This window comes from Pelophylax lessonae, assembly GCF_965119305.1.
Source record: "Pelophylax lessonae genome assembly, chromosome: 3".
Taxonomy (NCBI): domain Eukaryota; kingdom Metazoa; phylum Chordata; class Amphibia; order Anura; family Ranidae; genus Pelophylax; species Pelophylax lessonae.
This window is the reverse complement of record NC_138770.1, coordinates 13,736,777-13,757,558: the sequence shown is the minus strand read 5'-3', so window position 1 is coordinate 13,757,558 and position 20,782 is coordinate 13,736,777. Positions and strand designations below refer to the sequence as shown.

At 44.8% G+C, this 20,782-nt stretch overlaps 2 protein-coding genes across 2 annotated transcripts in view; both read right to left on the bottom strand.

The window, feature by feature from the left end:
- The window catches only part of LOC309550227 (uncharacterized protein), a 1,381,219-nt gene extending 1,366,909 nt beyond the window's left edge, over positions 1-14,310 (bottom strand). Inside the window, 1 exon segment of the mRNA XM_082250638.1 lies at positions 13,901-14,310. Coding sequence (XP_082106764.1) covers positions 13,901-14,178 — 278 coding nt within the window. The 5' untranslated portion in view covers positions 14,179-14,310.
- LOC309550224 (uncharacterized protein) overlaps positions 13,422-20,782 on the bottom strand; it is a gene marked incomplete at its 5' end in the record, with an annotated part of 831,917 nt that continues 824,556 nt past the window's right edge. Inside the window, one exon of the mRNA XM_082250635.1 lies at positions 13,422-13,528. The remainder of the gene's footprint in view (positions 13,529-20,782) is intronic.

Sequence of the window (20,782 nt, the reverse complement as noted above, 5' to 3'; positions counted from 1 at the left end):
ATCTAAAACCAGATCTCAATAAAATGATAAAACTGACCCCAAACTGAGCTCAGCTCGTACACAGGAGATCAATGTCTCCTACTAATTTCACTCATGTACATCATACATATATAAGGATAAGTTGGTATATATCATAAGGTTCGTGTAGGTATAGATATTTCCTCTCTTCACTTAGATGTAACATTTAGTGAAGGCCATATACTTTTTTACTGAATATATCTTATTACTATTATAACAATCTCCTTACTATATGGATTTTTTTGTGTCAGATTTTTTTGTATACATGTCTGCATCATATTTGTTACTGATGTCAACATTTGTATCAATTACTGTATGTATAATAAATGACTACGTTCAGATTCTTTTTTTGAATATCTTAGTTGGTGACCGGCCTCATTTAAAGTCCCACGACCTCTGTTTTCTGTTTGCATTAACCATTAGGGATGGGGGCACATCGCTGTGTTTGCTTCGGATCATATTCCTCTATCTTCATCTGTTCACTGGTCAACGCGTTTCACACAAGGCTTCTTCAGGACTATGAAGATTTACAGACATTTTTCTCTTAAAATGAACAGACTCGATATTAGTGTCTCATAAGCATAGAACATAATCTGTATTTATGTACATCATAATAAATACAAACATGGCTTACTAGCACACTGACTTCCTTCGAACCCCCAACAAATTAACCCGACCTGGGGCGGACACAGGGGAGAAAAATCGGACCAAAATGTGTTGTGTATATATAAGTATCTGTCCTGATGATCCTAGGTACAAGATAAAATATACAGTATCTCACAAAAGTGAGTACACCCCTCACATTTTTGTAAATATTTTATTCTATCTTTTCATGTGACAACACTGAAGAAATTACACTTTGCTACAATGTAAAGTAGTGAGTGTACAGCTTGTATAACAGTGTAAATTTGCTGTCCCCTCAAAATAACTCAACACACAGCCATTAATGTCTAAACCACTGGCAACAAAATTGAGTACACCCTTAAGTGACAATGTCCAAATTAGGCCCAATTAGCCATTTTCACTCCCCGGTGTCATGTGACTCCTTAGTGTTACAAGGTTTCAGGTGTGAATGGGGAGCAGGTGTGTTACATTTGGTGTTATCGCTCTCACTCTCTCATACTGGGCACTGGAAGTTCAACATGGCACCTCATGGCAAAGAACTCTCTGAGGATCTGAAAAAAAAAAAGAATTGATGCTCTATAAAAAAAATGGCCTAGGCTATAAGAAGATTGCCAAGACATTGAAACTGAGCTGCAGCACGGTGGCCAAGACCATACAGTGGTTTAACAGGAGAAGTTCCCCTCAGAACAGGCCTCGTCATGATCAGCATCATATGCAGTGGTTGTATTTGGGAAATAAACATATGAGTGCTGCCAGCATTGCTGCAGAGGTTGAAGGGGTGGGGGGTCAGCCTGTCAGTGCTCAGACCATACGCCGCACACTGCATCAAATTTGTCTGCATGGCTGTCGTCCCAGAAGGAAGCCACTTCTAAAGATGATGCACAAAAAAGCCCACAAACAGTTTGCTGAAGACAAGCAGACTAGGGACTTTGATTACTGGAGCCATCTCCTGTGGTCTGATGAGACCAAGATAAATTTATTTGGTTCAGATGGTGTGAAGCATGTGTGGTGGCAACCAGGTTTAGGAGTACAAAGACAAGTGTGTCTTCCCTACAGTCAGGCATGGTGGTGGGAGTGTCATGGTCTAGGGCTGCATGAGTGCTGCCGGCACTGGGGAGCTACAGTTCATTGAGGGAACCATGAATGCCAACATGTACTGAGACATACTGAAGCAGAGCATGATCCCCTCCCTTTAGGGACTGGTCCACAGGATAGTAGTATTCATACATGATAACGACCCCAAACACACCTCCAAGATGACCACTGCCTTGCTAAAGAAGCTGAGGGTAAAGGTGATGGACTGGCCAAGCATGTCTCCTGACCTAAACCCTATTGAGCATCTGTGGGACATCCTCAAACAGAAGGCGGAGGAGCGCAAGGTCTCTAACATCCACCAGCTCTGTGATGTCATCATGGAGGAGTGGAAGAGGACTCCAGTGGCAACCTGTGAACGTCTGGTGAACTCCATGCCAGAGGGTTAAAGAGGAAGTAAACCCTCCTCAGGAAGTTGTACCTATAGGTAAGCCTATGATAAGGCTTACCTATAGGTACTGTAAATATCTCCTAAACTTACACCGTTTAGGAGATATTTACCTTTAATGCAGCCAGTGACGTCACTGGCGCATGCGCTCTGAAGGAACGGCTGATCGTGCCGTTCCTTCAGAGCCCCGTGCCGTGACCGTCGGCTCCCGTGCGCGTGCGCGGGAGTGACGTCACCGCGGCTCCGGCCAATCAGATGACCGGATGCCGCGATCCCGGATGACGGGCGACATGTCATGTCGCCCGTCATACAGGTAAGAGAGCGGCACGGCGGGGGCTCGTTCTAAGGTAAGTATTTCATAATGAGCTATTATGCGAAGCATACTAGCTCATTATGTCTTTCTCTTGCAGGTTGTAAAAAAAAAAAAAATTTTTTAAATGAGTTTACAACCTCTTTAAGGCAGTGCTGCAAAATAATGGTGGCCACACAAAATATTGACACCCTGGGCCTAATTTGAACATTTTAAGTTAGGGGTGTACTCACTTTTGTTGCCAGCGGTTTAGACATTAATGGCTGTGTGTTGAGTTACTATGAGGGAACAGCAAATTTACACTGTTATACAAGCTGTACACTCACTACTTTACATTGTAGCAAAGCGTCATTTCTTCAGTGTTGTCACATGAAAAGATAGAATATAATATTTACAAAAATGTAAGGGGTGTACTTACTTTTGTGAGATACTGTATATATATGTATATCTATATACTGTATATGCACACACATACAGTATACACAAATGTTTTGCCTTTTATCTCTATTTTGAACTGAACGGGTTGCTCTACAAGGCGATCGTTTACATACACAGCGCTTTTGCAGCACTTTTTAGGTGCAGGGCACTTTTTTTTTTAAGGACACGTGACGTGACTCAAAAACTACTTCAAAAAGCATTTTGAGGCGCTTCCCATTAATTTCAATAGAGAGGGGCGTTTTTGAGGTGCTTTTTTTTAGCACTCCAAACATGCTCCAAAGATGCTGCTTGCAGGATTTTTTTCACTGCCCCCCCCCCCCCCCCAGGGTGAAAGCATTCATTGATTTTAATGGGATTGAGAAAGAAAGAGAAAAGGAAGTAAGTCTGTCTGAGGATTTACCACCAGCCGTTCCTGGAGTCAGCACCTTGTGTCTGGAACCTGCAGATAGGCGAGCCAAGAAGACCATATTATGTGGAAGTGGAAGAGGGGTTGTTTGTCTCAGAAGACACAAAGTATTCTTTCATTTAGCATTATCCATGTGAGCTTACACTTCGTTAAGGCGATGTCTATATCTGGGCTTTTCCAGGCGGTCCCAATAGCAATTTTGCCCACCAAGAACATGAAGTATATTAAGGAAGAGAGGAAAGGTCCATGGTGTCGCACATCCATGGAGTCCTATGGTGGCATGAAAGAGACAACCTCAGGCTGGGCTCCTGCCAGGCCACGCCCCCAACACATTTTACTGCGCCCCCGTAGCTTAGCCATGGGGTAGAACATGATTATAACAAGGAAGAGAGGAAAGATCGCTGGTGCCGCACATCCATGGAGTCCTATGGTGGTAGAGAGAGTCAAACTCAGCCTGGGCTCCCGCCACGCCACGCCCCCAACACATTTTACTCCGCCACCCGGAGCTTAGTCATGGGGAAGAACATGAAGTATATTAAGGTCCATGTGTGTTCAGGGACATTTTCGACTGGTTTATTCAGTAGGGTAAAATATGAAATAGTTATGTAACCAGGTTGGTAGACGACTAATAAGGATGGAGGGAGGGAAGGGAAAGGAATGAGACAAGGAGGGGGTGGTAAGTCTACAAAACACTGGATGTGGGGATTTGAATGTGCCTGTCTATTAATACCAAAGACCAAAAATGTATAAAAAAGGATGAAACATGTTTATTGATTATAACAAACAACAATATATATGAAATCATGTAAATAATACAATATCTGTTTAAAGTACATCTTGTGGATCTACGCGTTTCGCTCAACAGAGCTTCCTCAGGATCCAAGAGAATATTCTTATCAGATAAATCCATATAAAATCACAATATCTAAAACAAACAATAATAACACATCAATATACATAGTATATAAAAAGAAATGAAAAAAAGAAATATAAATACATTATTAGGAAAAGTAAAAAGGGGGTGTGAGTAATCAGACTAAATTGGGCCATCGGGGGGGGGGGGGGATTCCAAAAAATTGGAAGGCGGAGAGGAGGATCACAAAGTAAAAGCCATTGAAACATGTCCTTACCCTTTTAGTAAAAAATCAAATCAAAAACACTGCTCCTTGCATCAGTGATGTATGATGATGTTTAGAAATCTGTATAGAGTACAGCTGAAAGATAAGGAACTAAAGACCGAAAAAGAGTAAGATCAACCAGAAAAAGCAGTGAATGGTATGTACAATATGAATACTGACCAACCCAGAAAGGGATATTAGAATTATATAAAGTGACACACAGAGTGAAGAGTGAGTGATAGATGAGTGTGAGGGCCAACACAACCAAAGAGAGTGTGAATAAATAAGGAAAGGTGCAATGGGGTAAGTGAACAATGATATGACATTAATGAAGATGTGTACAAGACGAGTGAGAGATATGAAGGAGATCCACACTAAAATACCCATAATACCACAGAGAAAAACAAAAAAATAAATCATTTTTTTTTAAGTCCTGGAAGAGAGAAACAAAGGGGAAATCAAAAAATGCCTAATCGTTTGTTATTAGTGTTTGTTTTAGATATTGTGATTTTATATGGATTTATCTGATAAGAATATACTCTTGGATCCTGAGGAAGCTCTGTTGAGTGAAACACGTAGATCCACAAGATCTACTTTAAACAGATATTGCATTATTTATATGATTTGATATATATTGTTGTTTGTTATGATCAATAAACATGTATTATCCTTTTCTATCCATTTTTGATCTTTGGTATTAATAGACAGGCACATTCAAATCCCCACATCCAGTGTTTGGTAGACTTACCCCCTCCTTGTCTCATTCCTTTCCCTTCCCTCCCTCCATCCTTATCAGTCACCTACCAACCTGGTTACATAACTATTTCATAATTTATCCCAGGGGACGGTGCCATTTATTTACAGATAGACCCTTCCTCTCCACACAATCTACACATCATTAGGGTAATACTTCCATCTTTGGTAATATTGAATGTCGTACCTGAAAAAATAAAAGTGTGTACCCTCATCCAAAAGAGGAGCACTTTAGGACAAGTCCACCATATGTGTAGAAACGTGTCCATCTGGCCACACCCCCTGAAGCAGGAGGCCGACGAGCCCAGGTGATGACACCAATTTCTATTATACTTAGCGCCATCAAATGGCCAAAATGCACATTTTTAGTTTTAAATGAATGGTTGGTTTAACCACTTAAGCTCCAGAATTTTTTACCCCCTTCATGACCAGAGCATTTTTTTGCCATTCACCACTGCACTACTTTAACTGGTATTTGCGCGGTCATGCAACACTGTACACAAATGACATTTATATAATTTTTTTCACACAAATAAAGCTTTTTTTGTGGCCTTTGATCACAACTGGGTTTATTTTTTATTATATAAACAAAAAATCAAACATTTTGAAAAAAAAAAAAAACTATTTCTATTATAAAATATATCCAAAAAAAAAATATTATTAAAAAAAAAATGGATTTTTGTAAGAACTTACCGTAAAATCCTTTTCTCTTAAGCTCATTGACAGACGTAGTCTTCTTGATTCTCAAGAGCTGGGTTATGTTGTCTCCGCAGGAGTAGGACTAGGCAGAATGACAAAACGTTCTGGCTCCACCCTAGGGGCAGTCCCTGAGGGTATATCCTCCCTCTCTCTGCTACAGGGAATCAGTTCTGTTTAAAGCAGTACAGAGAATTTAACCCAACCCAACTCAATGATAGAGGGGCGGGTACTACGTCTGTCAATGAGCTTAAGAGAAAAGGATTTTACGGTAAGTTCTTACAAAAATCCATTTTTCTCTATCGCTCATTGACAGACGTAGTCTTCTTGATTCTCAAGAGCTGGGACATCCAGAAGCAGTGCCACAAAATGAGGGGTGGGATTGACAAAATCAAATCCAATCTAGAAGGCCCAACCGGTGCCAAACTAGAAGTTTTAAAGGCTCATTATAAACAAAGAATGAGACTAAAGAAAAATTTTCCAACGGAAAAAACCCTCGAGGTAGACCACTGGTCTCCTCAAATTGCGGCCTGCAAAACCTTGCGGCCAAACGAGGCATCAGACGATGCCATTACATCAACTTTATAATGTTTAGAGAAGGTATGCACCGACGACCAGGTAGCCGCCTTGCACACCTGGACCACTGACGCCTGATGGCGAAAGGCCCATGACGCACTAAGTGCCCGAGTGGAGTGCGCCTTAACAGGGAACGGGGGCTCCCGACCCTTAATAGAATAAGCCTGCACTACCGTCTGTCTGATCCATCTGGAAATGGTCGCGGCAGATGCAGGCAACCCCTTTTTGGGTCCATCTGGGATCACAAAAAGTGAATCCGTCTTGCGAAACGAGTCTGTCGTTTTCAAGTATACCCTGATCGCCCGGACCACATCCAAGGAGTGCAAAGCAAATTCCCGAGGATGACTGGGATTAGGACACAGGGAAGGTAATACAATTTCTTCATTCAGATGAAATTCTGAAACCACTTTTGGTAGGAAGGATGGATTCGGACGAAGAACCACCTTATCTCTATGAACCACCAGATATGGTGAACGACAAGATAATGCGGCCAGTTCTGACACCCTGCGTGCAGAAGTAATAGCCACCAAGAAGGCCACCTTCTGGGACAACGTGGGTAGAGGAATCTCCCTAATATCTTCAAAGGGAGGTTTCTGAAGAACCGACAACACTAAATTAAGATCCCAGGGGGGTAACGGCGCGTGCACTGGCGGAGCCAGATGTCGCACCCCCTGGATGAAATTCCGCACCAAGGAATGAGTAGCCAAAGGCTTCTGAAAGAAGATGGCTAATGCTGAGACCTGACCCTTGATAGTACTCAAGGCCAGTTTCTGCTCAACCCCTTGTTGCAGAAAAGCCAATATTCGACTAATCGAATAAGACCGAGGACGGAACCCCAAAGGTTCACACCATGCAATGTAGGACTTCCATGTGCGATGATAAATCTTTCTGGAAGTCGCTTTCCTTGCTTCAACTAGAGTAGGAATAACTGAAGCTGACAAACCTTTGTCCTTCAGCACCTGGGTCTCAATAGCCAGGCCGTTAAAGCCAGCGATCGTAAAGCAGGATGGAAGATCGGTCCCTGAGACAGTAGATCCTCCCTGAGAGGAAGTCTCCACGGGACGTCCGCCACCAGTCTGACCATGTCGGCGTACCAAGCTCGACGAGGCCAGTCCGGAGCTACCAGGATTACTGGGATTCCTTCCTCCTCTACCCTGCGAAGAAGTCTTGGCAGTAACGCGAGAGGAGGGAAGGCATATATTAGCTGGTATTGCCCCCACGGGGCGATCAGTGCGTCTGCAGTTTCTGCTAGAGGATCGCGGGAGCGAGCCACGAATCTCTGAACTTTCCTGTTGAATCGTGATGCCAACAGATCCACATCCGGGGTGCCCCACCGTAGGCACAACTGGTGGAAAACGTCTGGATGGAGGGACCATTCCCCCTGATCCAGGGTCTGACGGCTGAGATAATCTGCCTGCCAATTCTCCACCCCCGGAATGAACACCGCAGAGATTGCTGGAACAAATCGTTCCGCCCAGCGAAGAATGTAAGCCACTTCTTTGGCCGCTCGGACACTCTTGGTGCCCCCCTGATGATTGACATAAGCCACGGCCGTGGCATTGTCCGACTGGATCCGAACCGGGCTGCCCTGGAGCTGCTCGGTCCAGTGAATCAGACAAAGTCTGATCGCTCTCAGTTCCAATACATTTATCGGTAACCTGGATTCTTCCGGGGACCAAAGTCCCTGGACAGATAACTGACCAAGAATTCCTCCCCATCCGGATAGACTGGCATCCGTGGTCACTATCGTCCAATATATTGGCAGAAATGACTTTCCCTGGCTGAGCATTGGAGACCGAAGCCACCAAACCAGAGACTCTCTGGTCTGTTTGCTCAATCGTATCAGATTGTCCAGGGATTCCGGATTCCGATTCCATCTGAGAAGAATCTCTTGCTGAAGAATTCGGGTATGGGACTGGGCAAATGGGACTGCTTCGAATGAAGCCACCATCAACCCCAGAACCCTCATGCACGTCCGAAGGGAAGACCAGCTGTTGGACAGTAACAACTGGACTGCTGATTGAATCTTTCGAAGTTTCCCTACCGGAAGGAAAACTCTCGTCCTGACTGTGTCTAGAATTAGACCCAGATATTCGAGCCTCTGGGTGGGAACCAGAAATGACTTTTGCTGGTTCACCAGCCACCCGAATTCCTGTAAAGAAATCATAGTAATTTCTATGTTTTGTAGCAAGGTCTGAGGAGACTCTGCATGAAGCAGAAGATCCTCTAGGTAACCTAGAATCGATATACCTCTTTGGCGCAGAAGTGCCAACATTGGGGCCAACACCTTTGTGAAGACCCGCGGAGCCGTGGCGAGACCGAAAGGTAACGCCACAAACTGATAGTGGTTCTCCTCTACGGAAAAGCGTAGAAAACGCTGATGTCCTGCGAAAATGGGAATGTGAAGATAGGCGTCCTTGATGTCTATGGACGCTAGGACATCCCCTGGATGCAGGAAGGCTGCTACCGTGCGAATGGACTCCATTCTGAATCTTCTTATGTTGACGAAAGAATTGAGTGCTCTTAAGTCCAGAATTGGACGCACTTTGCCCTCTTTCCTGGGTATTGTAAACAGGTTTGAATAAAACCCTTGAAACCGTTCTGTCCAAGGAACGTGGACTACCACTCCTTGTTGTAGTAAATCTGTGACTGCTCTCCGCAGATCTTCTAAACGATCTGCGGATAGACGGATATTGGAAGGGAAGAATCGCGCCGGTGGGAGAGATCGAAACTCGATCTTGTACCCTGACCTTATGACTTCGCAAACCCATTTGTCCGGGATTCTGGAAAGCCATGGATCCGGGAACCGGCGAAGACGTCCCCCCACCCCAGTTATGGGTGGGGGCGCACCTTCAGGCTTTGGATGGTTTATCTTCAGGTCTGGAGGGGGCGGGCTTTTGCTTGCCCGACCAACGACCCCTGACGCCTCCTGCAGGAGCTTTGGAGGACTTAGTTTTTTCACCCGCTGGACGAAAAAACCTCTTGTGAGCAGAAAAAGAAGGCCCTCGTCTTTGACGAGTTCCTCTACCTTTAAAATTTTGCGGTAAAAAGGTGCTTTTTCCACCGGTGAGATCCTTAATGATCTCATCTAAGTTGGCTCCAAATAGACGCTCTCCTGAAAAGGGGATATTAGCCAATGCTTTTTTGGAACCTTGGTCGGCTAACCAACCTTTTAGCCACAGTGTACGCCTGAGAACCACTGCTGAGACTGATGCTCGCGCCATTAATGGAGTGGCGTCTAACGCCGCATCACATACAAACTGTAACCCCTGTATCATTTGTTCCAACAAATCTGATACCGCCTGAGGGACTTCTTCTAAGTCCCGGCGTAACCACTTGGTCCATTCAGTTACAGCCTGCGAAACCAGACCAATAGCAATTATTGGTCTGAAAGCTGATCCAATCAAGGAAAACATGGTGCGAGACATAGCTTCTATCTTGCGATCCACTGGATCTTTAAAAGACGGAGCGTCTTCTAAAGGAATAACCGTGGCTTTATTCAATCTAGCAATGGGTGAATCCACCACAGGTGGTTCTGTCCATTTCTTAATAAGGGTTTCCTCAAACGGATAACGCCTGTCAATGCGTTTAGAAATATTAAAAGTGCGTTTTGGCAGACGCCATTCTTCTTCGATTGGATTGCCAAAACATTTGGGCAATGGAAAAACCTTCGCCATTTTGATGCGCTTTTTAGTCCCAAAAGGGATCTCAGTTTCAGCTATTTCTGATGGAATACCCTGTAACCTTAAAGTCTCTTGAACAGATACAATGAGTGCGTTCCTCTCGGGCTATGGCGGATGCCGAAACATCCTCCTCACTGTCTGAAGAGACAGGACCCGAGACACCAATACCAGATGAAGTACCTGCAACTGCAGAAATAGGCTCAGAGTCTGAATCCGAAGTTTCAGATAATAAGGGGTTAGGCGGGGGTCGCTTTCTTGCGCCCTGTCCCTGACAAGCCACTTCCACCCGGGACACAAAAGTTTCCATAATAGCTGACAAAGATTCAATTGTCAATGGGGTGCTGGAGGATCCCGCAGACCCCTCGAGGGGATCCGGAGGAGATACATGAGTGGCAGGGTCCATGTTAATACAGGACACCTTTGCCAGCAAAACAAAAAAACTTTTTCTTTTTTTTTTTTTTTTGTGTGTCTCCCCCTAGCGCAATAGCGCCCCTCAGAGTACCTGCTTCTCGATCCCAGAGAGAGAGAGAGGGACCCCCAAGGCTCACCAACCGATGCAGTGCAGTTTCCAACAAACTGCAGTCAGCGTCTGTCTTACACAGACTGGAAGGAGCTGTTTGCTTTTTCCCGGGCAGAAGGCGTGGCTCCGCCCCCTGTGTACGCCTTCCGGCGTTCCCAGCCCTCCACGAGGTAGCTGGGCTCACAAAACATGGCCGCCCCCATAGAAGAGACATAAGACTCCAAAAACATGGCGGCCGGCGTGACCTGAGGACATACAGGCATTCGGTCTACGGCAAAATGGCGGCGGACCGCCGATATCGTCTTCCCAGCACATCCACCTGCACTCTGCTAAGAGGTGACATATGGATCTACAGAGATACACTGCACATAAGGTAGGATTATACCTCCTATGTCTGCTGTAATGTTACAGTCTGCTGGGTAGAGTGTTAGCTCTTGAACCAAGTCCACTTCCCACAAACACATGCTGTATTACAAGGGGGACTTGTAAGTATCAGATATATACTGACCATATATGGAGGGGCCCATAATATATACTGCCTCATAATGAGGAAAAAAGGGAACGTTTACTCACCATACCGAACCGACAGGCACCCTCTCTTCACAATACCCTCTCCACCGGGGTGGGGGTTTGTGGACGCCTCGACTCTCTGGTACCTGGCGTCCAAGTGAGACTTTTAACTCGCAAAGTCAGTCCCTTTACTGGGACTCCGTCGCGGACGACTCAGCGCACTGGTCTGCACGCGCTTTTAGGCAGAAACCGGGGTGACCACTGGATTTCAACATCCAGCCCGTCGCCCGGCCCCGCATACTTACTTGAATATGTCGCGGCCGACCAAGCGCAATGCCATGGTCTGCACGCGCTCGTAGGCCGGCTGGGGTGACCACAAGTGTCGCCCAGTCCAGCATTTTTGCTTGAAGATCTCACAGGAAAAAAACACTGGAGAAAACTACCTAAAAAATGTCTTTTTCTCAAAGAAAAAAAGTCTTGCCAGGACCAAAAGATCCCAGCAAGGAACTTAGGTCCTTACTCCTGACTAGACAGAAAAAAACTGATTCCCTGTAGCAGAGAGAGGGAGGATATACCCTCAGGGACTGCCCCTAGGGTGGAGCCAGAACGTTTTGTCATTCTGCCTAGTCCTACTCCTGCGGAGACAACATAACCCAGCTCTTGAGAATCAAGAAGACTACGTCTGTCAATGAGCGATAGAGAAATTCAAATGTCTGCATAAGTTTAGGTCCAACTGTATTCTGCTACATGACTTTGGTAAAAAACAAAAAAAATCCCATGAAGTGTATATTAATTGGTTTAAGTGAAAGTTATAGTTTACAAACTATGGTGGAATTTACGCAGCTTTGACTTTATACTGGTAATGGTGGTGATCAGCAACTTAGAGTGGGACTGTTAGAGTGTGGCGGGCAATTTGACGCTAGCTGACATTCACTGGGAGGGGCATTAACTGACACCGACATCACTAGTGACACCAATACATCAATAATAATACTATACTGTCACTGTACTAATGACACTGGCTGGGAATGGGTTAACATCTAGGGGCAATAAAAGGGTTAACTGTGTGCCTAACAATGTGTAGTGTGTGTAATCTGCGCTGCTTTCACTAACCACCCTTGTTTTTTTCCCGATTTACAGAAAATTCATTGGACGAATGTGACAAACAATCCTTCAGCTGTTAAAAATTCTGGCTGTATTTTATTTAACACAGTGATTTCCTATGATTGCCAGCTCCATCTAGTGGCCATATTACGGTATTTTTCCTGAAATACCTCCATCAGTAAAAATAGTGCAATAACGCATTATGGCCACTAGATGGAGCCGATGATCATATGAGATAAAATATTGCCAAAACCTGTCACAGCTGGGCGAATGTTGGTCACACTCATTTAACTATTTTTGTATTTTTAAATAGACCTCTAAATGTTTCTGAAAGCTCACACCACAAAATGTACTCAGCCAATGAAAGGTAATGACTCTGTGACAGACCTAACCAGGACAGAGGCTTTTGGAGAGGACTGGGAGCGAGCCTCTTACCCAGTGACTATGGGCCCTGGCATTTAAGGGAACACTACTCTTTGGAAGGTGTATGCCTGGAGGATCCGTGGAGTGGTCTTGTTTGTGATTCAAGTTTATGTCTCCTCAAAACACACAGACTCCGGGAACTGGAGGTTCCATATCCATATTTGGGCCTCAGTGCCTCAAACCAGCAATGACTGTAGATGTTGTGTAATCAGCTGAAACCACTGGGGCCTCCTGCTAGAACGTGTTTATGTGAAGTAGATCTCTCCCATTGTTCCATTGTCTCTGTCTGTCTGCTAGTATTGTCCCCTCCACCTAGGCTGGTTTAAGTGACCAGTTAATTAGCTCATGTTAAGTATATCACTGTAAGTTATTAGTTGCTAGAGGAAGAGTAGCGTAGTTCATGTTGGCTGTTCCTTAGTTATGTTAATTATATTCTTGTTTACAGTTTGTATTGTTAGGGTAATATGATCAGGAGGGGATGTCCTCCTGTACGGTATGAAGTATGTGTCTGAGCTTCAATAAACAGTCATTCCTTTGGATTTAACCTCACATCTTGTCTGTGTACGATGTTTGGGGTAAAAGGAGCTGGTATTAGTTCTCAGTCTGCTCGGAAGGGTTTGGCAGAAGGAAGCACCTAGTCGGGGTGCCAAGCGGTTCCGCCACAGACGGAAAAAACATTTTTATTTTTCTACTGCCATCAATGGCCAACACGGGACAACAATTCATCCAGGTCTTTGGTGATCTCTGATCTCCTTATGAAGGGTTTCTTACATGATGAAGATCAGCCATGGAGTATATCTGAGGTGTATATCAGGGTGTGCTTCTTCCCCACATGTCCACCAACATTCATATAGAAGACATTTCCCGCACTCAAGGCACTAATACACCTCAAGGGTTGTGTGGGATCCCTGATGTACAGGAAGACAGGACTTCAGTGAGGAAGAATTCCCTCACTCAGGACAGGAAAGTGGTTTCTTCCCTTTGTGAGATCTCTGATGTCTGGAAAGACTGGACGTATCTGAAAAACATTTCCTGCACTCAGGACAGGAATATGGCTTCTCCCCCGTGTGAGATCTCTGATGTTTGTAAAGATGAGACTTCTGTGAAAAACATTTCCCACACTGAGGACAGGAATATGGCTTCTCCCCCGTGTGAGACCTCTGATGTGTGTTAAGAATGGATTCTGTGAAAAACATTTCCCACACTCAGGACAGGAATACGGCTTCTCCCCCGTGTGAGACCTCTGATGTGTAACAAGGTTTGATTTTCGTACAAAACATTTCCCACAATCTGAACAGGAAAATGGTTTCAGCCCCGTGTGCAGTTGCTGATGTGTGTGAAGATGGGAATTCTGTGAAAAGCTTTTCCCACACTCAGGACAGTTATATGGCTTCTCCCCCGTGTGACATCTCTGATGAATAACAAAATATATTTTTGTTGGAAAACATTTCCCACACTCAGGACAGGAATAAGTCTTTTCATCCATGTGAGACTTCTGATGTCTGGCAAGACTGGACATCTGTGAAAAACTTTTCCCACACTCAGAACAGGTAAGTGGCTCCTGCCCTGTGTGCGATCTCTGATGTCTGTAAAGAATGGACTTGTCTGAAAAACATTTTCCGCACTCAGGACAGGAATATGGCTTCTCCCCCGTGTGAGATCTCTGATGTAGGATTAAATGGGACTTTCGTGAAAAACATTTCCCGCACTCATTACAGGAATATGGCTTTTCCCCTGTGTGTAATCTCCGATGTGGGTAAAGACTGGACCTGTCTGAGAAACATTTCCCACACTCAGGACAGGAATATGGCTTTTCACCTGTGCAAGATATTTTGTGCACATCAAGATTGCATTTAAAATGGAAACACTTCCCGCACTCAGTACAGGAAAACCTCTTTGTTGGAAGGACGGCACCGTCCCTCACAGTCTGAGGTTCCTCAGAATAAGAGGAATACGATGGTCCGGCACCGTCCCTCACAGTCTGAGGTTCCTCAGGATAAGAGGAATACGATGGTCCATCTCCACTGTGTGGTGCCGGATGGACATTTGAGGTAGCCGGGTTTTCTCCTGGACTATACTGTATGATGTCCTCATCTTCTACTTTACAGTCTGGAGACAAAGTGAGACAATCCTCTGAGGTTTTCCTCATCTCCCGTCCATGTACTAAAATAGAAATAAAAAGATTATTACTAGACATCAACAGATTGGTTCCCCTAAACCAGGACTCCACCCACATCATTTTGAAGAATAAACCACATCATTTGCTTTCATCTACCTGAGTGCGGTTTCACTACTTCTACTTGCAACTTTCCGGATTACGGGTCTCACCAGCACCAGGTCGGACTGACACACCTGAGCGGCTTGTTCCTTTCTCTCTTTGCTAGTCTGTCCATCCCCCACCCAGTCGCCGGTCTGAAATATAATTTGGGCTTATCTACCCCTCTCACCCATGCCCTTTATTATGGTCAGCTGACTCCACCATGTCCTCTCCACTGAAACAATCCTCCTCCCCTATGCTATTTATGTTGTCCATATGGAAAAAATGTTGCACACGGTATTTTATTTCTTCACCATGTTCTCTCCTGCTTAACCTCTTATATAATCCTTCAATCCCAGATTCCCTGTCCTATGGAAGGATCCTGCCCTGGGCGAAGCCAATAGATTTCAGTTGCGTCATTTTAAACAAACATGTATACCGAGCGCTGAGGGTACAGATCATAGATGGATTCATGGGAAGACCAGGACAAACCTATGCAGCTGTCAAATACACTTTTGGATAGTGCAAGATACAGGCATACACAAAACAAAAGACCATGCTAGGTTTCCCCAGTGGTCACTAGAAGAAGAATTAGCTGCAGGACTGTGAAAAAAAACAGCCAGGTCTATTAAGAGTAAACGTCTCACAACAGTTTATTACCCACAATATGGTGGATAAGAACAGTCAAGTTAATGAAAAAGCCAACAATACCACTGCAAAAGGTCCCTGGGCATTAATGGAAGGGTCATCCAGCACTGCGGTGAGGTCTGATAGAGGGGCGCCAGTCCAAAAGCCCTGGGAAATACGATACTGCCTCTCGGGGAACCAGACGGAGCGCAGCAACGGGCTTGGGTGACATCACGGTCGGCCAGTGGGCGGGAACAGGAAGAACCACAGGAAGCCTCGGGATCCCAGCATGGAACGCAAGCTCGGACAGTTGACGTGATGACATGTTTCGCACCCATGCACTTTATCAAGTCATGATATATCATGCTAGATTATCTATATACCCTCTTCATGATGAAATACCTATATACCCTCTTCATGCTTGTGACAGGCCCCATACTCAAGAAAAGTATGTCCGCCGTATAAGCTTCCGTTGCCTGGTACCAGCACGATCCAAGATCCCTTAGCCAACCAAATCACTTGTCAAGACATCAGTGTAGGGTGTTAAAAAGCATAAGACTGTTTATTCAAACACAGGCACAAAGAGTTATACACTCTGGGACAATCCCCCCTCCCCTTTAGTAGCTAATTCACATACACATATACATCCCATAATAGGTTGATCCCAAGGCAGACAGAAACAATAGAACAATGGGATACAGGCACTTAACAACAACAAACCCCACCCCACCTCAAACTATCTAGCAATGGTCTATTAGATAAACTCCTACAAGCAACCTGAAAATGTCGAACCAATGTATCATAATATATTTCTTGAAGGATATTGTTCATAAATATTATGGTCCTAAGTGAAAGAGCCCCCTTCATTCTTTCAACACAAACCACACATATAGAACCGGGGTAACAGGAAATGCTGAGTCCAGTGTGGTTGTACTGTGAGTCTGGTTAGTGAAGGCCCAAAACTGTGTTTCTCCATCACCCTGTGCTCCTAATAGACACAGGGTGACTTACACATAGGAGGGGCCGGGGGAGCTGGGCAAGGAGTTTCCTGACCTCTCTAAGGTAATCTGGGTTCCACAAGCCCCCCGCCCAAAGTAACTCCCGTCACAATGCTGTAATATCTATATACCCTTTTCATGCGGTTTGTGTTGTTTGCGTAATTAAAACCATTGACTATTGTCCTCTTTATTTTTGGGAAATTCAATAAAAATAAAATTACAAAAAAAGAATTCCCAGCACCGCTCACCTCTCCTGTCAGCAGCTCCATCATCTTCTTGGTGACTTCTAGAATCTTCTGCATGTTGTGTCTCTCAGGTTTTAGGGAGTCACATGGAGGCACTGTGATGGTGATTCGATCACCTGACTTCAGAGGAGGAAATCTCTGTATTGAGGAACCAATAGGAATATCATGTTGGAGTCCCAGAATCCTCCTCACCTCTCTGGTCAGGTCTGTGTTTTATAAATAGTGATAAGAGTGATGTCATGTGACCTCCCAGAATCCTCTCATCTCTCCAGTCAGGTCTGTTTTATTTATAGAGATAAGAGTGATGTCATGTGACCTCCCAGAATCCCCCTCACCTCTCCGGTCAGGTCTGTGATTTATTAATAGAGATAAGAGTGATGTCATGTGACCTCGCAGAATCCTCCTCACCTCTCCGGTCAGGTCTGTGTTTTATTAATAGAGATGAGTGATGTCATGTGATCTCCCAGAATCCTCCTCACCTCTCTGGTCAGGTCTGTGTTTTATTAATAGAGATGAATGATGTCATGTGACCTCCCAGAATCCTCCTCACCTCTCTGGTCAGGTCTGTGTTTTATTAATAGAGATGAATGATGTCATGTGACCTCCCAGAATCCTCCTCACCTCTCCGGTCAGGTCTGTGTTTTATTAATAGAGATGAATGATGTCATGTGACCTCCCAGAATCCTCCTTACCTCTCCGGTCAGCAGGTAGATGATCTCCAGGGTGAGGTTTAGTATCTTCTCAGTCATGTGACTCCGGTCCTCCTCCATCCTCATTGGTGTCATCATTTGATCTATACAGGTCTCCTTGTAGACGGATAACTTTGAGAAATGAAAGTAAGAATTATTTGGATGGTATTGGTCACACAATAATAGGATGTGGATGTGAGGGGGGTAATAGAGGCGTTGCTGTACATTCAAGAACAACTACCTGCATGGAAATACATTTATTATTATACAGGATTTATATAGCGCCAACAATTTGTGCAACGCTTTACAACATGAAAGCAGACAATACAATTTAATACAGGAGGAATCAGAGGGTCCTGCTCTTTAGAGCTTACAATCTAGGAGGAAGGGTCAAGTGATACAAAAAGGTTAAAACTGTTGGGGATGGGCTGATGGAGAAAATAAAAGTACAGTTGTTAGGTGGGGGTAGAATAGGCTTCTTTGAAGAGATGGGTTTTCAGGGATCATCAAAAGTCAAACAGAGAGGAGATAGTCAGATAGATTTACATAGGGAGTTCCATAGGATAGGAGAGGCTTGGGAGAAGTCCTGGAGGCAAGCATGGGAGGAGGTGACAATGGAGCTAGAGAGGAGGAGATCCTGGGAGAAACAAAGAGAACCATTTGGTTGGTTTTGGTTTTTGGTTTGGTTGGTTTTGTGAGACTAGGTTAGTGATGTAGCTGGGGGCCGAGTTGTGGATGGCTTTGTAAGTTATTGTTAGTATTTTGAATTTAATTGTTGGGTTAGTGGCAGCCAATGGAGGGATTGGCAAAGAGGGGTGGCAGACGCTGAGCAGTTTATAAGGTGTACAAGTCTTGTAATAGCATTCATACTAAAAGGGGATAACCTATGTAAGGAGAAGCCAATGAAGATAGAGAGTTACAGTATTCGAGGCAAGAGATAACCAGGGAGTAGATTAGGAGCTTTGTGGTGTCATTGGTTAGGAAGGGCGTATTTTGGAGATGTTTCGGAGGTTAAGCTCTAAGCTGTGGACAGTGAATGGATATGGAGCAGAAAGGATATTTCCGAATACAAGATTACACCTAGAACCTTGGCGTGCAGGGACGGGTTGATAGTTGTGGCGTCGATTTTGACAGAGAATTCAGGGGAAGAGGCCCGTGGGGGAGGAAATAATATGAGTTCAGTTTTGGATTTATTGAGTTTGAGGAAGTGGTGTGACATCCAGGCTGATATGTCTGTTAGTAAATTAGTGATACGTTAGGAGGCTGATGGAGTGAGATGAGGGGTAGAGAGATAGATTTGGGTGTTGTCAGCTTAGAAATGGTATTAAAAGCCATGGGAGGCAATGAATTGACCCAGGGAGGATGTGTAGTCTGAGAATAGACAGAACCTTAGTGAACCCCAGCAGAGAAAGGAAGAGGATAGTACAGAATAGTTTCCATTGGTTTTAGCCGTTTGCCATAAGGAGAGCAGTTTCTGTGGAATGTTGAGGGCGAAATCCAGACTGAAGGGGATCAAGAGGTCAGATGGTCACTCAGTCGGTTGTAGATCAGCCGTTCAAGGAGTTTGGAGGAAAAGGGGAGCAGGGAGATGAGGCATAGGTTGTTTAGATTGGTGGCGTCCAGTGAGGGCTTTTTAAGGATGAGGGTGACTAGTGCATGTTTTGGAGAGTTGGGGACGATGCCAGAAGAGAGGGAGAAATTGAATATGTGGGTTAGAGAGTGTAGAATGAAGTCAGAGGGTGACTGTAGCATTTGCAAGGGAGCAGGGGACAGAAGGCAGGTGGATAGGTGGACGTTAGAAAAATGTTTAGAAGCCTCATTAATAGTTGCAGGGTTAAATGAGGGAAGTAACAAATGGGACATGGGGTGTTAAGTGGGGGATGTATCTGTACATTAGAGATCTCCTCATGAATTCAATTAATCTTATTTTTGATTATCTCCTGGGCAAAGAGGGAGTTGGTGGGTGGAGGCAGAGGAGGACAAAGAAGAGAGTTGAATGTAGAGAAGCGCTGTCTGCTTGGCAGTGAGGAGGCAAGAGTAGTATTTTTGGAGGCCAGATTTATATTGGTTGAAGTATTTCTGGGACTTAGTCTTATGCTAAGATGCTCAAGATCGCAGCTACATTTTCTGAAACTTCTGGTGTCATCTATTTTTTTATCTATCTATTTTCCAAGATTGTAGAGGCTGGGGCCTGATTATGTGTGTAGTGACGGGGGCAAGATTGTCTAGGGAGGATGACAGTGAGCTGTTGTAGACAGAGTTGGCTAGGTTGAGGCAGGACAGGGATCAGATTTTGTCATAGAAGTGGTCAGTAGCAGAGTAAATGGAAGAGAAGGGTTGAGGTGTTGAAGGTTTCTACGGGTAACTGTTAGGTGGTTGGGGGAGAGAGGCAGTGGAAGACAGGGAGAGAGCGAAACTATTAAAGTAGTTATCAGAGAGTGGGAGAGGATTGTTGGAGAGGTTGCATGGAGTTCATAGATAGGAGAATACAAGGTCAAGGGTATTACCATTGGAGTGAGTAGGAGCCTGTATCCATTGCTTCGGGTCAAAAGAGGAGTTTAGACTGATAAGTTTAGAAGTAGCAGTAGTATTAGCATTAACAGGATGTTAAAGTCTTCCAGAATGATTGTTGGGATTTCAGAAAAGAGAAATGGGAGAAAATAGACAAATACAACGTGCCTCGGAAGAGGAGAGTTGGGTGAAGTACCTGTTAGGTGTTGCTTGGGGCTAGATGGTTTCCCATCCCACCTTCCTTCCATCCACAGGGTCTGGGGGAGTGAGTTCAGAGAAGGCCACCATGGGAGAGGGAAGCGGGAGAAGCAGTGTCGGAATCATGACTCCAGGTTTCAGTAATGGCAAGTAGGTTAAAGGAATTTGTGATAAAGATCTCATGGGGGGAGGTGAGTTTATTACAGACAGAGCGGGTATTCCAGAGGGCGCAGGAGAAGGGGTGGCTGGTTTTTGGTAGAAGAGGAATGGAAAAAAAAGTTCTGTGGGTTGCGGTTGCTGCCAGAGGGTTTGGGGTGATGGGAGGGTTGGATAGAGTTAAATGATGGAGGCCCAGGGTTTGGGGATATGTCATCAGAGGTTAGAAGAAGCAGAGGGGTGAGGGGGGTAATGTGGGAGTGTGATTTATATGAAGAGACATGCCCCAGCATCCTGGAGGTTTTATCAGCATGTGGGTATAGAATGAGCAGGAGTTGGTGAGTGCAGTAATAGGGAGAGGACAGAAAGGAGGGTGATATATAGAAGGTGTGGGGTGGAGAAGAGGGGTGAAGGAAAGAGAGAATAAGGAGAGAGGACACAA